Source organism: Etheostoma cragini, chromosome 15 (assembly GCF_013103735.1).
Source record: "Etheostoma cragini isolate CJK2018 chromosome 15, CSU_Ecrag_1.0, whole genome shotgun sequence".
Classification (NCBI taxonomy): domain Eukaryota; kingdom Metazoa; phylum Chordata; class Actinopteri; order Perciformes; family Percidae; genus Etheostoma; species Etheostoma cragini.
Window position 1 is genome coordinate 2423534 of NC_048421.1, and position 20338 is coordinate 2443871.

Below are 20338 nucleotides of genomic sequence, written 5' to 3' on the forward strand. Positions count from 1 at the left end.
TATTGTTTATTTCATATTGATGTTAATATGTTTGTTTGTATGTGTATCCAAACACCAATGCAAAATCCTCCTATGTATAAATTAGTTTGATGATTAACCCTTTTCGGATTCTGCTACTTGTAATTTCCCCTTTTTTGTTACCTGCCTAGGAACAAAAATTAGCATAATTCTTTTAACTCCGGCATGTTAACACCTTACTGATGTTTATTAACGTGCTCTTTCCCTATCAAAAAACATAAATAAAACTTAAAATAAGGCAACTAATTGCGAGTAAGCCTAATTGTCATCTCGGGCATTGTTGCCACTGAGCTGGAAGCAGTGTCACCACGTGACTCCTGTAGCGAGAGCCTGCTGTTTGTTCAGCGAGGCAGAGGAGAAGAAAAATGGCGGCTCTAGGCGAACCCAAACGGGACGCCGGGCTAACGTTTTGAGCTTTCTCGCCACGAAAGACACAGGGGCTCCACGGGGTTACCGCACCGTCTGAATCCCCACCGGTCCATCGTTGCAGGGGTGCCGCTTTCGCTTGCGTCCGAGTAGGCTAAATAAACGCAAAGATTGGGATATTAAAATAATAGATTTCGCCTATCATGAGAGGGAAAAGAGGCAGGCCGCCCAAACCGCTACCAGCCGAGGACTCGCCCGCAGTCACGGCCCGAGGCTTGCGACCCAGGAGGAACCTCAAGCCCAGGTTGAGGGATAGCGGGGATGAGGACGTCGAGAGCCCCACAAGGGAGGCCGCCAAGTCGGCCAAGAAGCGGAAAGTGGGGTCGGTCACGTCAACGCGGGGCAGGGGACGAGGTAGAGGCGGCGGCGGCGGTGGAAGAGGAGGCAGAGGGGGCCGTGGAGGAAAGCGCACGGCTGTCTGCAAAACGGTGGTGTACGACGACCACGAGAGTGACGAGGACGACGACGCCGTTAGTCTAAGATCGGAGGAGGAAGAGTTGGTTGAGGAGGAACCTCAGTCCGAGGAGGACGAGGCCCTCGGAGAGGAGTCCGATTGCCTCGACGATGATGTGCTGGACGAAGAGGTGGAGGAGGAGGAGGAGGAGGAGGATAATGCCAGCTACTGTACAGAGAGTAGCTTTCGGAGTCAGAGCACACACGCCAGCACTCCGGGTAAATAAACACCATGGTCAGGCCAGTGGCTGCAGTGTCTCAATGTGCACTGCAGACGTTGGGAAATGCATCCAGTAAATGCTGATTGTTGTTTCGGGTCCGTGCAGGAAGCAGTAAGGTTATTGTTCAAAATGGAGAATGCACACTGTATGAACACAGGCCGCAGTCAGCTCATTACTGCTGCTGCAGGTGCTGTAACACTGGCGTACCATCACTGTCCTCACATCTTAAAGCACGCCTTTTTATATAATTCACACATTTTTTGAGAATAACTGCGAATGCATCTAACTCGAAAAAGTACAATTGCATTTAGGTTAAAAACTTAGCTGCTAGCGTGCTAACGTTAGCATGTTGAAATTAGCTGCCTACTGTCATACTGAAGTCTGATAGTTAACGTTACTATTATAGTATAGTATACTACTATAACTTCATTTAACACGTACTGCTTTATAGTTATACGTGACTAAGATTTTTTTAGTTTCTGATTAAAGTTGATAAAAATAAACTAAAATAGCCACCTAGCTAACTTAGCGTGGCTAGCATGCTTGGCATTTGGACACTTTAGCAGCTTTCAACTTTGTTAACCCTTATCTCATCCCTCCCAAACTCATTTAAAACACAACAGCTGATGTCTCTTACGGTGCAACACAAAGAAAGAGGGGTTATAATGTGTGGTCTGACTAACACTTACGTGATCAGCCAGTTGGACAGTTAATGTTTTCCTAGATACAGCCTCATTAAGCTAATAGTCAGCTCAGCCAAAGCAGCACACTGAAAAGTTTGCTACCAACTTTGAACCAGACTATTCTGTCTATTTAAGGGGTTTTGGCAAACTAACCGCACCTGTAGGCTTGAGAATATAAGACTATAAATATATTCAGCATTTAGAAATAATGAACAATGTATCCAACTGCATGTTGGAGATAATGTGGGTGATGTTAAGCTCAAACCTCACAGTATTTTGACTAATATACCTCAATATATAGTTCAGTTCATTCAGATTATAATCCCAAATGGGAAACGATGCACAATAATAAACAATCAAAACGAAAAAAACAAAAATTCTGAATTACATGTGCATATTAAGACGAATATGCCTGTCAGCTATAAGAAAAAACTACATTTTAGATGTTTTTTTTCCCTCTGCTGTAAGCTATGAAGCCAAACTATCTTATTATGGTTTACTAATATAATTTTTGTATCCTACAGGGAAGAAGAAAGTACGGGCTCCCCGACCTCGCACTCCCATCCTTGAGGAAAAGGAGATTCCTGCTCTTCAGCTTCCTGACTCCTCCGAGGATCTCCTGGTGCCTAACGAGGAGCTGCTTAATGCCACCTCCATCTACGAAGTGCTACGGAACTTCAGCATGGTGCTGCGTCTCTCCCCCTTCCGCTTCGAGGACTTCTGTGCGGCTCTGGTAGGCCAGGAGCAGTGCACTTTAATAGCAGAGACCCATAATTCCCTTTTGAAAGTCATCCTACGTGAGGAGGACACATCCAACACTACCTTTGGCCCCGCTGACCTAAAGGATAGCGTCAACTCCACCCTGTACTTTATAGACGGCATGACGTGGCCTGAGGTGTTGCGGGCGTACTGCGAGAGCGACCGGGAGTACCATCACGTCCTGCCGTATCAGGAAGTGGATGAGTATCCCTATGGTCCACTCGAAAGTAAGATCAAGGTGTTGCAGTTTTTAGTGGACCAGTTTCTCACCACCAATATCGCCCGCGAGGAGCTGATGTCTGACGGCAGCATGCAGTACGACGACCACTGCCGCGTTTGTCACCGCCTGGGCGACCTGCTGTGCTGCGAGACCTGCACAGCGGTCTACCACCTGGAGTGTGTGAAACCCCCACTGACGGAGGTCCCAGAGGACGAGTGGCAGTGCGAGATTTGCGTGGCACACAAGGTGCCGGGTGTCACGGACTGTGTGGCCGAGGCGCAGAAGAACAGGCCCTACATCCGTCAGGAGCCCATCGGATATGACCGCCACCAGAGGAAATACTGGTTCCTAAACAGAAGGATTATTGTGTAAGTTAGGATCCTCATCCCTCTCCGCTCCACTCGAATTACCATTCTGTGCAAACAGTGTTAAACTTAACAGATTTTTATGACCGAATACATTCAAAACAAAAGGGAGAAAAACACTGGTAACTTAACACAAGAGCATGTTACAACCTTTCACTAGTAGGGCTGTGCAATTAATTGAAAAGCCCTTCAGAACATGTGCAAAATATTATTTTGTTCTCGATAACATTGTTTTTGTCAGCCGAAATTGCGATTTAAAATTGGATTAATTGCAAAGCCCTATATATTAGTAGTAATATACCTCAATGCACTGTGGGAACCGTGTAAAGATCTAAGCATCCATGTAACGCTTGTCATCATAGTCATGAAGGAAAAAGTAAACTGTAGTCAACCGTGACCCATGTGAATATTCAAAAATAGCTTTTTGAAACAAAATGCACATTTATTCAGTTTCCTAAGCCAGCAGCTAGAGAGTGAAACTGAAAGTTGTGGTGAAAATCACTTGGCACGTAGGATGCAACCTTTTTCCATGCATTCAGTCATCAGTGTGAATAGGGATTACAAAAGAGACATGCAGTCCGAGTCCTTTTATCTTTAGTGATGTGTTTCCTGGTTGCCTCCCCCTCACTCCAAGCTTATGTTAGACTTTATAAGTAAGAGGCTGAATTCATCTTACTGTGAGAAAGTATCTGACCTGTAAATTCATTTTTTTTTTAAATTTGTGTAAAAAAAAAAGAAAAAAAAAAAGGCCCTCGATGTTTGAGCTCAGCTCTTGTGTGCCAAGAAGAATATTAGCAGTCTTTTAGAGTCCCAGTGGAACCTGTCCTTGACACTGGTTTTGTCTGGGACCACATTATCTTAACTTCTTCACAGACAGCTGGTGTCATTCTGCATGAATCAGCTTGCTACTGCCTTTTGAATTTTTGTATGGAAATTATTTTCTTTGCGGCTTGGTTGTACATGGTTCTCCCTAACCTCTTTTTTTATAACAGTATATCAACAGAGTGCAGAGTTGATTTAATCCAACCCAGAATAACCCCAAAGGATAGAGGATAATGTTTCTTAAACTAAAGTTAAAAGTCACACTAATCTACAAGGTTTTTACTTACCAGTGGTGTCATTAATTATCATCATACTGTGAACAAGTTTATGTTGTCTTGGTTAAATGTCAGTGTAACAATACCTTACAGCGAAGTGATTGAGCGAGTCATGTGGTTTGTTTGGATATTGAACAATTTATCTAAGAACCTGTCCTGCTCTGTCTCCCCAGCGAGGAGGACGGGGAGCACAAGAAGAAAAAGATCTGGTACTACAGCACCAAGGCACAGCTGTCGGAGCTCCTGGAGTGCCTGGATGCGCAGTACTGGGAGATGGACCTCCATGCCACCCTGGAGGAGATGAAGGAAGAAGTGGAAGCCCACATGGACATCACAGAGGACCTCACCAACAAAGCCCGTGGAAACAATAAAGCCTACCTCACTGCTGTCAACGGTACGGATATGATGTTGTTTTCATTCCCCCAAAATAGAGATACACCTGGACCTTGTAATAGTGTAACCTTATTCTGCTCTCACTCTGTTGAAAACGGATATGATGTAGTGGGCGTCAGGGGTACCGTATAAACAGAAAATATTTTGGTGAATCATTGGTAAAAATATCAATTCTGGGGAAAAGAATCAGTTTAAAAAAAACCCGTTTGTTTCCTGCAGACTTACGTTCTTAAAACCATTGTATCGAAGCTTCAGATTATATATTTCCCCCCCTCAGGCAGTAGTGCTGTGCTACAGAACAAATGTTAGGCGCTGCCTTCTATTTCTGCTTCATTCCCTCCCAGACAACAAGCAACGGTTTTCCTCCTCTACCTCCCTCCAAGAGGACGGGGTGGTTAGAAAGCTTTTGATTGCTATGCCAGCAGTTACCGTTTGTGTGTGACAGGCTGCCGTATCTGTTTTCGTCGCAGTGTTCCTGTCCCTGTCACCAAAAATGTTAGCTCTCCAAAAGACATTGTGTGGTACTATGTTTTATTGGGGAAGTGCCTCTGGCATCCTGTCAAAAGCTAGAAGTCGGAATAGGTATTCTACTGCCCTAAATGGAATAGAGATGGTTTCTGTAAAACCGTTGCTGTGTTTCTTTTCCCACCCCATCATAAGTGATTTATGGGTGTTGCTGGTATTTTTCATCTGTTAAAAACCCACCGCTGCAGCAGCTCAGTGCTGCCTGCGTCTGGCATTTCTTCATCTGGGATCGTTGGGGAAACAGCGCTTCCTGTCCTTGTATAAAAAAAAAACAAAAAAACTGTAGTTATGAAACATGCTTACAGGAGATTAGATCTAGAGATCTTGGCCTTTTCAGGAAAGAAAATCTGCCCCGTCTGGATCTGTGTTGATGGAAATCAGTTTCTTTGCCGGGTCAACTGAGTTACAGAATTTAGATTTACTAGTGTCTAAGAACAAGTTCATTGTATTTATATGTTCTTATATTGCTTTATACAACCAGTCAAAAGTCACCTGGAAATGAAAAGCACAGTGATTGTTATCACTGGAGTATTTTGTGCTCCAGTTGCTGTTTAGAGCACTTCTTTCAAAGTATTGTTTGTAGAGCTGAAATGATTAGTTGAATCACAGACAATTACAATGCTATTGTTCATATTGTTTGTTCAAAAATACAAAAATGAACACCATCAATAGCTTCTCAAATGTGAGGATTTACCGCCTTTTTAAACGTGTGGTAGTAAACTCAACATCTATGGGTTTTGGACTGATGGTAAAACACGGTATTTAAAGAAGTTGCATTGGGTTCTGGGAAATTATAACAGACAATTTTAAACAATTGTTTGCCATTTTATAAACAAAATTAATTAATGTTTTAGCTGCAGCCCTAATGATTTAATTCAGCAAATAAGCAAATGATCGTGATATGCAAATGTACGGGATGAGGAGTGTTTTTTGTAATTTACAATATTTTATTTATTTTTTTGCACCGAGAAGTTATGGCTATTGACTGGATTTATTTATTTGTAATCTCCTCCTAACTTGGGAGAAAGTAGTTGCTCCAAACAGAGCATAGGCATTTGTTGACATTTTACATGAACACATGGATGGGCAATTACTACTGCCTTTTTTAAACTTTTTAGACAATTGAATGTTTCCTGTGGCTTTTAGATGTGATCACGGAGCGCATGAAGGTGAAGCGGGAGGCACAGGAAGCCAAAAGGCGGGACGAGGACGTGAAGCAGGAAGCAGAAACCGGCTCTGTTAAGACAGCGGGGGACACCGCAGAGCTCACCTCGCAGCTCGACAACGGAGAGCACAAAGAGGCCAAAGAAAGTGCTGGTTCTCAAGGTGAAAAGTCATCATCATATACAGTAGGGCTGCACAGTATAAGGAAAATATGGGATATGAATAACTGTGTGTGAGATATCATCAAGATCTTTACTTGTACCTGACTTATTGCTAAATAATGTAATGTCTCTTCTGGTGCTGTTGGCCACAGCAGCCCCGGCTCCCCCCGCTGCAGAGGAGAGCTGCGAGTCTGACCCCAACGCCGGCTCTACCACCCAGGACCAAGCTGCGCCTAAAACGGACTCCCTCGACCCTAACAAGGAAACGCAGCCTGCTCACTCTGCGAGCCCGGAGAGTGGGGAGTCCCCTTCAGTGGCAAAGCAGGAAAGCACAGGTACGTGGAATCAAATATGGATCCCGTAGTTTCGCTCCGGAGTCCAGCTTTCAGCCGCATCTCTATCCATTCAACTCACTATCCATTTCATTCCCTGCTGCTGGGCCGCACATCCATCTGCATCCATCTGCTTGTGAAGTAGAACTTTGTCCTACCATGGGCAGTTGGATCAATTAAAATACTACATATAATTAAACACAGTGAAAACAAAGTAAGAAGCTGATATAACCTTTTTTCTATTTGAGTTCAGCCTGTCTGTGCTGGCTGCCCTTTTTACCTGGCTTATTGGCCTTAATTAAATTCAAACAACTTTATTCATCCCAAAAACAAAAAGGTAACCCAGGCAAGAAGAGCGGCAAGGTTGCTTCCATTGGCAACATTTAAGAGCCTAATGGCAGAAGGGATGAAGGAATACAAACATCAAATGTTGGGTGTAATGCGGTGGCTACGCTGATTTTTTTTTTTTAAGTCTCTATACATTTATAATATCATAGTTAGGACAGAAAACTAGATTTTGTCCAAAAAAAAGGTGGTTTTTCAGGCACAGTTTTTTTTCTAACTGGACTTCATGAGTCATTCCAAGATGTTTTTTTTGGATGAATTATGATGAAACATTTGAGGAGGCTGTAATGAATGCAGTGTACACCATCTCTGGTAAACATGGCATTATATTGAGGTGATTGTAGGTGTTCCAGTGCATTGAACGGTTTGTTTTCCTTTCCTCATACCGCTGTCATATCTGCAAGGTTTAGAGATCTGTCCAACATTCTGCCTGACAAACGAGCGTGTCCGATCCCCTGGGGTTTTAGCATCCCATTTTGCTATGCCTGTCACAAAGTCTGTAATACTGGTCTCTGTTTGCTTTTGTTCAGACAGTTTGTTTATTGCGTTGGCTGGCTGCTTTGGCTGTTTGACATGGCTTTAAACAAGCTGCAGTGTGTTTCCATCTTGTGTTACATAGTCTCTAGCAGTTTCCTCAGCTGAATATCTGATGGCTTCAGCCTCCATGAATGGCATGCACTGAAAAACTGTGGGTCTCTGTGCTGTAACCTGGACAAAATTAACATTTCAGACAAAAGACTCATAGCTGTGTTGGCCAATAAGTCTTTCTTTTCATGGGGAGATCTCACCACACATGTGACACTTGAGGAACTATAAATAGCCTGATGCTCTTTAGATTCCCCTTCACAGCATCTCAGCCTTATCTTCAGAAAACATGAAGTTAGATCTCGAGAAAGATATTTTTTCCTTTTCATTTAATCATTCCTGAGAGACCTCCAAGCTGGTGCGAGCTGTTTTCTGCCATTCGTCATGTCTTGACCTACCTACTCTTAAACGTGAAACTAAAGCTGTTGCAGCGGCTTTGTTAGCTAAATGTTCCATTTATTTTTCTGTGCATTCATTTCTTGTCTTGTGTTATGCCACCGTCTTGGAAAAGCACGCTTTTGGCAACGTGGTAGACGGCGTCCCTGGCAGCAGCTAGCATCTCACGTCTGTCACAACCGGCTCCTTATTCTCGTTCAAATTTCTGGGTATTTGTGTAGGTTCCTTTTGATCAGACAAAAGGCCTTCTGCCTGGAAGCCCCACCTGCTACCTCGTCAACAAAGTTTTGTGTTTGACCAACCAACTTCACACAAAAAAGAAGCATAATGGCGAAGCACTTAATGGTTTCACTAAAGACTTTTATTTGTGAAGCTGGTTGGTCGTATGCAAAACGTCAGGTCTTGAGACCTGGTGTTACATTGAACTAGTAAGACTGTCCCAATACGATTGATTTTAAGAAAAGCCAATAAACCATAGCACATTGTTCTCCCATCCTGGAATAGTGTGTGGTTTAGTCTAAGTACTGTCCTCCCCAGCGCTGTGGAGGAAGGTCTGGCAAAGACTACGATGAACAAGATCTGGCCGAGCTGTATTGAAAATTTCTCAATTCGAGAGTTTGAATTTTTGCCACCAGTAAAATTTTTATTTGACGCCACTGCCGTCTTTTCTAAAAGCACGTTGCTTGTAATTAATGTCATTTAGATTCTCTCCATGCATCCCTAATACTTGCTTTACGCTTGTCTGAAATTTTTTACTTTGTAGATAAGGATGTGAAAAACGATTCTAGCAGTGAAGACAAGCACCCTGACGACTCCCAAGATCAGCCCCAGCAGAAGTCCTCTCAACCGGAGGCGAGCGGCGTCAGCAGCCAGGTTTCTGGCCTTAGGAAACCAGAGCAGGCTGACCTGGCGGATCGCTCCTCTCGGTCCTCTTTTACCAGCCAGGATGGGACAGGTAAACCGGACTGGGGCTCATTAGGTCTCGAAAAGTAGATCAACACAACAGATTCCAAAGCCAGTGTTGAATTGTCCCTCTGTGCTTCTGTTTGAAGTCAATGCTGACTCTGTGTCATCTGCTTTCTGAATGACAGACGACTACAACAACAAGACCAAGGCCGATAGTGGGAGACCAACAGGACAGGAATCAAAAAACGAGACGTCAAGAGGCAGCAAAGAGGTGAGGCTGGGTTTTTCCTATCACAAAAGTTATTTTAATTCCTAAAAAATCATAAGAAAATCTGTTTTAAAATTTAAAAACGTGAGGACTTTGGTTAAAAAAAACTCAGTACTTACTACGTTGTATCTAGCGTCAAGGATCCTGTGTTTTATTTAGTTAATAAAGTTTGTTAGCATAAACACTGCATTGACTACAACTTGTTATTGATAAAATCAAGAAAACAGGCTTTGTAAAGAAATGTTCTCCCGTGTACAGTTTGTACTGAAAGGCATTGCAAAACATCTTTGCAATCTCAAGTTTTAAAGCCAAAGGTTGTACACCTTGAAAAAGCAGCTTCTATCTTTATGTCTGGTAGTTGAATGTAATATTATCTCTCATGTTTCAGTCGTCCCCCTTACACCCTGATGGTGAATCTTCGCGTCTCAGCTTCTTGAAAAGGGACCTGATGGTGAACTTGAACAACTTGTTTAAACTGGGTCAGGAGGGTAAATACAGGGTCTACCACAACCAGTACAGCACCAATGTCCTGGCCCTGAACAAACATCAGCACCGGGAGGACCACGACAAGAGGCGCCACCTCTCCCACAAGTTCAGCCTGACCACCGCGTCGGAGTTCAAATGGAACGGATCTATCTACGGTTCGCGGAGCCTGACTGTCTCCACCCTGCGTCTCACCATCATCCAGTTGGAGACCAATGTCCCCGGACCATTTATGCATCCTAACTGGGCGTCGCACAGGTACAACTCTGATCCAGTTGATGTGAGCCCTTTAGGGAAAGTCACTGGGGTTTCACCCTTTTAGATAGTAGGCAGGGATTGATACAAAGGTCTTGGTGACTTACCTTGTGAATACCTAGCTTGGGTATTGTAGGCAGTGTCGGACCCATTTTCGATTGGTATCAGAACAGCATTCTGTCCCAGTGTTGTGGGAGATCCATATTGATTTAGCCACCAAGTATCTGGCATGAAGTTCCTCTAGCTGTGGGGTGGTTAAAGGAACACTCAGTTGTGCTGTGCTATCGTTTTGTTTTATACCGTTTTTCTCTTCTTCTTTTTTTTTTTCCTTTCTTCTAGGACCAACTGGAACAAAGCAGTGCAGATGTGCAGCAAGGCCAGGGAGTTTGCATTGGCATTGGCCATACTCGAGTGTGCCATCAAACCAGTGGTCATGCTGCCTGTATGGAAAGATTCTCTTGGACACACAAGGTAAACAACTCTTGGCTACACAAACACACTGAAAGCACGTTAACATGTAGTATACTTTCCAAAAGGCTAACCGGACTCAAGCTACTCCTCATCTGTGTCACTACACCAGGGATTTCATCAACCTGTTCGGAGTACACTGTTGTTGACCAAACAAGCAGCACGCTCAATGATAACGTTTTTTCTTTCCATACTGCCCATGCACCTCTACATCTTGGTTTAAAAACTGTACTTTGTTGCTTCAGGCTACATCGCATGACCTCAATGGAGCGGGAGGATAAAGAGAAGGTGAAAAAGCGTGAGAAAAAACTGGAGGATGAGGAGACACTGCAACAGGCCACTTGGGTCAAGTACACCATCCCCATCAAGCACCAGGTAAAACAACAGCGTCTTGGCTCCTCCTGTGATCATTGAAGAGGTTTTACATCATGTGTACTGATCTAGAGCAGTGCTTCTCAGCCTCTTTTTTTTTTTGTCAGACGTAACCCCTCATCCCTGTCAGATTAACTTTCCATCACTTTAAGCTAACCATTTCAACCACTCAGCCACTGTGGTACAAGTAGTCCTGGTTGGAAATATCTTATTATTGCTACATTCTCTGAAATTATTGTGGTTCTTGTGTGTTTGTCTTTCAAGGTGTGGAAGCAGAAGGGGGAGGAGTACAGAGTGACAGGGTATGGTGGCTGGAGCTGGGTCAGTAAGACTCATGTGCCGCGGTTTGTCCCAAAGCTACCAGGGAACACAAACGTAAACTACCGCAAAGAACTGGAGGGTAAGGTCCAAACTGGCAATATTTCTTCAATAGATTCTCCCGCTGCTGGCAATTCTGGTTCATATTATGATTTTTGCATGCTGTTTTCATAGCTAAAATGAAGAAGGAAAATGCAACAGCTTGCACTAAAAAGCAGAAAAAGTTGATGGAAACTGAGAAGCAGACAGCTCAGAACACATTGAACAAGGACAATGAACAAGCATCCATCACTGCGTCATCTGAGGAGGGCCGCAAACCTCAGACCTCCAAAGTGGACGAAAAACCTACAGAGGATGAGCAGGAAAAGAAGCCAGAAGAGAAGAGCAAAGAGGAAAAAATGGAGGTGGACCCCTGCTTAGAAACCGCTGCTTCAAGTGGAGAGACAGGTAACAGTTTTATTTTAATTGTATTAATTAATTATCTACTGGAGTTGCCTTGGTGCAGTTTGAGGACAAATATTTTTCCCAACTAATAACCTCTCTGACTCTTTGTTGTAGATCAATCGGAAAACAAAGGCTCTGTCTCGCCTTCTGTGCAGCCTGCGAAGGACGAACCAATTCAGAAATTAGAACAACCCAAGAAGGAGGAGACCACTGCATCAAAGCCCTACTATGATGTTGTGAACGTCAGCGAGGGTTTCCAGCTGCGGACAGCTTATAAGAAGAAGGTGAAGCCTTCCAAACTGGATGGGCTTTTGGAGCGACGGGTAAAGCAGTTCACCTTGGAGGAGAAGCAGAGGCTCGAGCGAATGAGACAGGCGGCACTGGTGTCCAAAACGGCTGCCACAAAGCCTGCAGCTGGAGTTAAGACCGAAGGATCCACGTTAGGCAAACCGCAGCCTGCTGCAAACCTGTGTGTAAAAGAAGAGAAAGAGGAGGTGAAGGACTGCGTAGTTAAAAAGCTTGACTTTGGGCAGGAGCAGATGGAGATAAAGGCAGACATGGATGCCAAATCAGATTCTACAGCACCTAACCACAGCAAACAGACCGAGGTAAATGCTGTGCAGGGGAGCTGCGGGGAGGACTTGGCTCACAAAGAAGTGAACGGAGAACCCTTATCAAGCACTGAACCTAACGGTAGAAACAACTGTATATCTGATGCAATGGAAGGCAAAGAAGAACCACAGAAGCCAGAGGTGGCTCGAGTGGCAGAGAATGCTAAGAAACGGGGGTACGAGGAAATTGAGCAAGACACTGGACAAAACATGGAGGTAGACCAAAGCAAGACCAGTCCAGTGCAGGTGAATGGGAGAGCTGGGGAAAACCCTGCAGACTCGAACAGCAACTTAGACCCAGCCAGTCAAGTCCAAGGCGATATCAAAGAGCCACAGAAAGAGCCTGTCAAGTCTCTGATGAATGGAAACCTCTTGCAGAATGATGTTTCCGACATATGTCACCCCCCTCCCCTAAAAGTCCCCAAATTAGAGAACCACGTAGCAGAGAAAGGAGACTCTCTCATTAAGAACGTGGATGTGGCCGCGGCCACTGAGGGGACCGGACCTGCCAAGCTTCCATCCTCCAACCCCTCTTTCCTGAATAGTAATAGTACCAATAATGACGGCAGTAGCGAAGGTTTGAAGGCCTTCATCGCCACTAACCCCGCCACCACCACAGAGCCTCAAATCGCCCCGACAACTAACCTGCCCAACAACATCAGTAAGTCAAATGTGACGTCTCAAGCACCAGGTAGTGCAGTCTCCTCTGTTTCCACCAGCGCCGCCGCTCAGCCCAGCTCCAGGGCAGTGGTCCCTCAGAAGACTAAACTTCCAGTCACCGACACCAAGACGGGCACTTCAACCAGCTCCATGACCATAAGCAAAGAGTATTCCACCAAAGACCGTGTCAGCCTTCTCAGGTTTCTCAAATCCAAGAAGGCCCGCTCAGGGACAGCCCTGCCGTCCTACCGCAAGTTTGTCACCAAGAGCAGCAAGAAGAGCATCTTCATCCTGCCAAATGATGACCTGAAGAGAATGGCGAGGAGAGCAGGTATCAGAGAGGTGCCCATCTTCAACTACAACGCCAAGCCCGCCCTGGATATATGGCCCTACCCTTCACCTCGGCCCACTTTTGGGATCACATGGAGGTTGGTTGCACATTTAAATCTTTTTACACATTGTTTGGGATACTTCAAAATACATTTATAGCTAGCACATGTAGTACACATTTACAATAGTCAGGGGAAAGTCTTCTTTTAATTGTTTTGAACAATCCTATGATAGGAAAATGACGATCGCTTCCTATTTTGTTGTCTTAAGTAGGCCGTCTATTCAGTCGGACAGCAACCTAAGTAAACAACACAAAGTGATTGGTTGGTGTCTTTTTATGTGGTGTAAAAGTTCAGAAAAACAACCAAAAACAACGGTGCGTGATATTCACGTTCTGTTTGAAAGTAATCATGACGAAAAAAACAACGGTTTGACAACATAAATTGACGTGCCAGTTAATCGGACACAAAGAAAAGTCCCCCGTGTGTAACCTGTAGACCTTTTTGTGCAATGAGCACAAAATTACATCACCAAGATGTAAAAAACAATTAAAAAACAATACTGTAAACTAAAGTGTGTATGTAAACATACTTTCTGTTAGAATTTGAAGCCCATGTTTTTATTTTTATTTTTTCTGGCTCATGTTTTGTTTTTGTTTTTCCAGGTACCGTCTCCAGACTGTGAGGTCGCTGGCTGGGGTCAGCCTGATGCTCAGGCTGCTGTGGGCCTGCCTGAGGTGGGATGACATGGCTGTGAAGCCCTCCGCCGCTGTAGGAACTACACGGAAAGGTGAGCACGTGCTGCACACTGTCTTCTTTGCCTTTACGGATCATTTTTTACCTCCTTGGGCATCTTCTTTGTGTTCCTTCTTTGTTCCTTAGAGGACGCCTTTTACACTTGTTTTGTTTTTAGTTCAACTTCAGTTAATCAATTAGTTGTCAACTTCTAAATTAATCAGCAACTATTTTGACAATTGATTAAATTCTCTGATTCCAGCTGTTTAAATGTGAATATGTTGCAGTTTCTTCACTCCTCTGTGACAGTAAACTGAATATCTTTGAGTTGTGGACAAAATAAAACAAGACATTTGAGAATGTCATCTAGGGCTTTCACCATTTTCTGACATTTTATAAACCAGCTATTCAATAAATCAAGAAAATAATGGGCAGATTAGTTGACAATGAAAATAATTGTTAGTTGCAGCAATACTGATGTTCTCTCTTCTGTATCTGCCAACAAAACCTTGGTGTCACCACCTTCCAATGCAGGAATGAGTGTATTATTAGAACTATTAAATGGTTTCCATTTTTAATAATGTGCTGATGTGTTTTCTTCATGCCACAGAAACCACGGACACAGACATCATCACAACAGAGATCATAAAACGAAGAGACGTGGGGCCATACGGCATCCGCTCAGAATACTGCATCAGGAAGATCATCTGTCCCCTTGGAAATAGAGACACTCCAAAAGGTAAAAGCTAAACAGCAGAAACACACACACACACACACACACACACACACTAAATAGAAATAGCAACTAAACTTTCCCATTTTTCTTGGTATCAATAAACATCTATTTTAACATTTTAGCATATTATTTAAGCAGTTGCACATTTTTGTTTCCCCATCCTGTACATATTCAAATATTTGTTCTTTGTTCTCTGTATTCATTTTATTATTTCATGTATATTGTATGTATGTATGTTTTTCCTAGTATTTCATTAATATTTATATTCTGTGCTTTGTGACTGATTTTGCTGCTGTAACACCATCATTTCCCATTTTTCTTGGGATCAATAAACATCTATCTATCTATCTATCTATCTATCTATCCATCTATCTAAAAAGAATGACCGAGGTTGATTGCTGGAAGAGTTTTGGCTACGTTTTAATGAATTTCTTTCTCTTTCTGAGCAGAAACCCCTACTCCACAGAGGAAAGGCCTGCGCTCAAGCGCCTTGAGGCCCAAGAAGCATGAGCCAGCCAAGCTGACTGGGCCTGTTGCTGTGGAGACATGGGTGGCTGAGGAGGACCTGGAGCTGTGGGAGATCAGGGCCTTTGCAGAACGGTAAGAAACGCACAGCTAGCCTCCTCGGGGAACACTGAATTATTCTGTTCGAGCACTGAGTCACCTGACTGTCACTTTTTATCCTGGATATTACAGAGTGGAGAGGGAGAAGTCCCAGGGTATCGATTCCTCCAAGACTGGCAGTAGTCTGAAGACGGCCGAGGATGTCAAGGCCCATTTAGAGAGTCAGCTTAAACAGGCCAGACTGGCTGCTCAGCAGGTGGGAACGCTAACACACACACACACACACACACACACACACATACACATACACATACACACACATACACAAGTGTTATATTTTTTTCTGGTTTTACATTTTTTAAATTTATGTTTACACTGTACTCCAGAAGCATTTGTATAATCTATTGTTTTGGCAACGTTTAACTTAATCATACTTTACTTTAATTTCTATTTCTTGCACTTTAGCTATGATACTTACACATTAATTACATTTTTTTTGACTGTTTTCTTTATTTTCCCTTTTCTTTTTAAACCTTAGGATTAGGATTCCTTACCATTAGGATTCTGAGTCTGAAAATGTTGTATTATTGTTACAGAAACGTCTGGAGCAGAGACCAGGTACCCCTGCCAACACTCCCACAACAACCACCACCACCACCACCTCGGCCAGCACTCCCAGTTCTCCCAGCACCCCAGCGTCCATGGGCCAGAGGACAGGTCAGGTCACATCTGGAGCTAAGATGGTCCTGGCCTCCAAACTGGTCTCTCCTGCTCCCTTCCAGCAGGACAAAAACTTTCATCAGTCTTTTGCTTCTTGGGTCAAGCAGGGTCAGACCAACAGCTCAGGTAAGCCAGGTCGAAAAACACCGATAATTTGAATGCATCTTAATCCCATCAGGAGTCTTACGTAGAATGGTGCACCTCCTCATCCATCATCTTCTGTTAGCAGCAGGCAGACAAAACATCTTTGTCAGAAGATACTGTTTTTTGTTCCCCCCTTCTTTTTTTTTTTTTATCCTTCTTTGACAGTTTTCAGAAGGCAATCATTGGCATAAATTTCCAGTTTATTTTTTGTTGTCAATTTTTCACAGTGGTACATGGGATTGCCTTTGTAGCTTGTGGTGTCCACTTTTTATCCTGTTAAAACTGTATTTTCAATTTGAGTCCTTTAATATCCTAAAGGGATACAGGATAGCCTGTTTATCAGCAGAATTTTAACACATGGCAAGGCAGAATGAGTTTTGCATTTTGGCCTTGTATTGATCACTATGTATTTTTTTAAGGGACACGTTAAATTTGTAGGATGGTAGAGTTACTGCTTTTTGACTCATCAACCACCCTTAAAGCTGAGAGAAGCAGAATGCAAAAGAAACGGCAGAATTTGAAGTAGAGTGAGACCTCTTCCTCCCGCAGCTCTCCCTCTCCCCTCTCTGTCCAGTCTCTCTCATCAGACGAGCTCATGCATATGCACTGGCATCACACAGTAACCTGTACTAGTATTACTCATTCATTTCACGCTGAGGCTGTTATGTAATGGAGGCTATATGATAATTACTGTCCTGTTTTCCTTGAAAGGCCTTTGAGATGACATGCTGTGATTCAAGGCGCTAGCTAGTTGAATTACCCGCAGCTTTTAGCTACCGTTTTGGATTTTTTTCAGTGTAATGGTAACTAAAAATTGAATAAATAAGTAAAAAAAAAAACTGCTAATGGTTTAAAAATTCATCCAAAAAAATGTCAGCCCCATTATTGTTGACTCAAACCTTCCAGTGGACACCACAGCCGTAGACTGGCTATCGCGGTGGCCCTTGTGGGTATGCGTGACTGCAGGTGGTGCATGGTGTGTCTTGCAGCCCCCATTGGCTCGGTGGCCACCGTGGCTAGCAGCATCGCCACCTCAGAGCAAACCTTCCAGATTGCTGGCAGCCCAGTGACTGTGGCTGGCCAGATCCTCGCCGCCAAACTCCCGCTCCCCGCTAACAGCAAGATTGTCACGCTCAACATGCCCACCGCTCAAGGAGGTAGGGAGCACTAGTGTCATCCATTTCCGCTGGTTTGTACTTACATTTGCCTAAATGGATGGAAGAGTGTCCTGTGACCGGCGAAATCTGTTAGCACTGAGCATGGATGATGCAACCAGATTTCTTTTTTATAGCTTTTGTGGCCAAAAGGATGCCGTTATTTTCTGAGCTTATCTTTGAGTTGAGTTAAAGTGATCCCATGAATTGAAGCCTTTTAAATTGCTTTATGGATCTTCCCCACACACAGTGCATGTCTCGCCGCTGCTGTGCACCCTTGACCTGTGTTGCTGCATGCACCAAATGCATATTTGCTTCTTTCCTCACTTAATTGTGCTTGTCAACAGGTATAGTCCAGCAGAAAGTCGTGGGCATTTTTCCCTCTGGGCCCCCTGCAAACCTTAGGACATACAGCACGCTACATCCTACGACCGGCAACATCAACCTCCGAGCCACCACCTCCTCAACAGTTACCCAGCAACAGGTCTTTTGTCCTTCACCCTGTCCTTTTCAGTGTTAACTTGAAGCTTGTAAATTATTAAGCACATTGATTGAGGATTTTACTTTTGGGTTTGTGTTACAGGCCATCACAGCAGGAGGCAAAATACAGCCTGGCACGACGACGAGCCAGTCATCGACCCTGTCTACCTCTGTGGGCGCAGCAGCAGGCAGAAGTCCAGCAGTGGCTCAACAAGGTGTCCGTCTAACTCCTCATTTCTTTAAATAAATAAATGTCTTCAGTTTTTGTGGCTCACGTTTTAAGCCCAGTTCAGACCAAGATTCAAGATGAAACAAACAGAAAAGGCTCACGGAAAGGTTGTAGTGTCCTGAACCGGCCCCTCTCCGCTGGACTCAAGCCGGCTGATTGTGTCACCTGCGACTCAGCTTGTCAAGTCGCCAGAGGCTGGTTTTAGAACGCGATGGACGTCACCTGTTTCAACAGCCAATAGCAAAGTCCGCTACAAACTATTAAAATAAAATGATATATATTTTATTTTCTATACAAACTGTCAACTGGTCGAAATAGCAGAGTTTCAGACGGAGGCTCAACAACCGCCTGCAAACACGATAATGTGGTCGAGCGAGCTAGGCGGTGCTGAAGAGAGAGAGCAGGATAAAACAAAGCATGGATCACATAACTAAAACCACCGATTCATCACTAGAAATGCAACTGTAGCAGGTATCTTTAACTGTAACGTTAGATGATACACCGTCTCGTTGCACTAGTCTGAAATGGCGAATTTTATAATGTCGCACACCAGCGTGTTGCAACTAGTTGCAAGATTCAACCAGGCGTGTGCTAAATCTTTGGTCTGAACTGGGTTTTACAAATAAGAATAAAACATTCCTACTCTCTCCTTGTCGCTACCAGGCCAACCTAAGCCGACTGTGACACAGACGGGTCCTGGGTCCACGTCTGTACAGCCGACTGCAGCTCAAAGAGCAGCAGGTGGTGCATCATCACCTCATGCAACCACCGCAGCACCTGGACAGTCACCTGTAGCTTCTTCCCAGACCACCAGGCCACAGCAGGGTCAAGTTAAACTTACTATGGCACAGCTCATGCAGCTAACACAGGGTGCTCAGGTGAGTGCACATTTTTTTTCTTTTCTCCTGCAGAAAAAGTCTTTGAAATGTTTTAGTGTTTACTTGCCTTTGTAAAGTACCTAATAACTTTGTTTTGAATGGTGATGTATAAAGAGAGAATTCTAAAAGACTCCTTTTGTTGACAATGCTGCAGGGTGGAAACCCAGGTCTGACGGTGGTGATCCAGGGTCAGGGTCAGACCCAGGGACAGTTGCAAATCATCCCACAGGGTGTAACAGTCATCCCTGGTCCTGGTCAGCAGCTGATGCAGGCAGCCATGCCCAACGGCCAGGTCCAGCGCTTCCTCTTCACTCCCATCCCCCCGTCCTCATCGGCTCCAACGTCGGCAGCCCCTCAGACTCCTCAAACCCAAATGTCAACTCCAACTCAAGCCAGAGCCCCTGCACAAGTCCAGACAACCCCCTCAGCCCTAGGCCAAACCATAATGACAGCCCCTGTACCTACCCCTACACAAATGCCAAGTTTGGCCCCCACAGTTCCTGTGCAAACCCAAGTTCCAGCCGCAACCCCGTTATCAGTACCTGCACAATCTCAAGTATCCACTCCTGTTCCTGCCCTGCCACACGTTGCAGCCCAGGCCTCCACACAGGTTTTATCCTCCACACCAGCCTCTGTCCCCACACAACCCCAGGTGGCAAGATCTGTCCCTTCCCCAACAGAAATTGCAGGCCCACCTATGTCTCAGACACAGGTTTTTGCCACAGCCTCAACCACTGCACAAAACCAAGTCCCAGCCATTGTGCCAACCCTTGTCTCCACCCCTACCCCTGGCTCATTTCCTTCACAAACCCAAACTGCAGTGTCAATTCCTGTCCTGGGACAAGTTGCACCTCAAGCCCAGGTCCAGACACATGCCTTCAGCACCGCCCCTGCTTTAGCCCCTGTCTCAGTCAAGGCGGCTGCCCAAGTTGCTGCAACAGTAGCCGCTACTAACTCAGCCCAAATGCCTGCTTCTGCCTCTCTTCCCTCCCCTGTCCAAGTTCCAACCCCTGCCCTCGCACCCGTCTCTGCTCCTGTCATAGCTGTCGTGTCCACCCAAATTGCTGTCCCATCCCCGGCCAAAGCTCTAACCCAAATCCAGGCTACAGCCCCGGTTCCCCTTCATGCTGCTGTGGCCAACGCTATTGTCACACCAGTCACAGCCACCTCTACGACACCTTCAGTGCCAGGTAAGGAACCCACCTCAATTCCCACATTGATATATCAATCTAGGGTTGGGTAGCATTTTGGGTTCTTTCCAATACTGGTGCTAAAATTATACTTTTAAAACAGTGCTGGGGCCTAGATGGTGCCCTAACCAATACTTAAAAAAAAAAAAGAGCACAAAGCCTAAGCCATATGGTGAAATTTAAATGATTTGAAACATATTAACCCTAACTTATTTCACCAGCCAGTTGCTGTTAAATGTCAAAAAGAAGGA

At 44.5% G+C, this 20338-nt stretch overlaps 1 protein-coding gene across 5 annotated transcripts in view; it reads left to right on the plus strand.

The window, feature by feature from the left end:
* Positions 1 to 324: 324 nt before the first annotated feature.
* The window catches only part of LOC117957825 (nucleosome-remodeling factor subunit BPTF-like), a 28842-nt gene continuing 8828 nt past the window's right edge, over positions 325 to 20338 (plus strand). For 2 of the 5 annotated variants that reach the window (XM_034893880.1, XM_034893878.1), the window contains exons 1-23: positions 588 to 1116; positions 2326 to 3148; positions 4416 to 4636; positions 6307 to 6486; positions 6638 to 6820; positions 8907 to 9098; positions 9235 to 9320; positions 9706 to 10058; positions 10395 to 10526; positions 10769 to 10898; positions 11160 to 11295; positions 11388 to 11660; positions 11772 to 13356; positions 13923 to 14047; positions 14603 to 14731; positions 15178 to 15328; positions 15425 to 15548; positions 15889 to 16138; positions 17146 to 17313; positions 17658 to 17794; positions 17894 to 18005; positions 18683 to 18897; positions 19052 to 20087. In XM_034893880.1, coding sequence (XP_034749771.1) covers positions 588 to 1116; positions 2326 to 3148; positions 4416 to 4636; positions 6307 to 6486; positions 6638 to 6820; positions 8907 to 9098; positions 9235 to 9320; positions 9706 to 10058; positions 10395 to 10526; positions 10769 to 10898; positions 11160 to 11295; positions 11388 to 11660; positions 11772 to 13356; positions 13923 to 14047; positions 14603 to 14731; positions 15178 to 15328; positions 15425 to 15548; positions 15889 to 16138; positions 17146 to 17313; positions 17658 to 17794; positions 17894 to 18005; positions 18683 to 18897; positions 19052 to 20087 — 7270 coding nt within the window. Of the gene's footprint in view, positions 1117 to 2325; positions 3149 to 4415; positions 4637 to 6306; positions 6487 to 6637; positions 6821 to 8906; positions 9099 to 9234; positions 9321 to 9705; positions 10059 to 10394; positions 10527 to 10768; positions 10899 to 11159; positions 11296 to 11387; positions 11661 to 11771; positions 13357 to 13922; positions 14048 to 14602; positions 14732 to 15177; positions 15329 to 15424; positions 15549 to 15888; positions 16139 to 17145; positions 17314 to 17657; positions 17795 to 17893; positions 18006 to 18682; positions 18898 to 19051; positions 20088 to 20338 lie in introns of all 5 variants that reach the window. The other 3 variants (XM_034893879.1, XM_034893881.1, XM_034893882.1) reach the window with 3 other exon arrangements.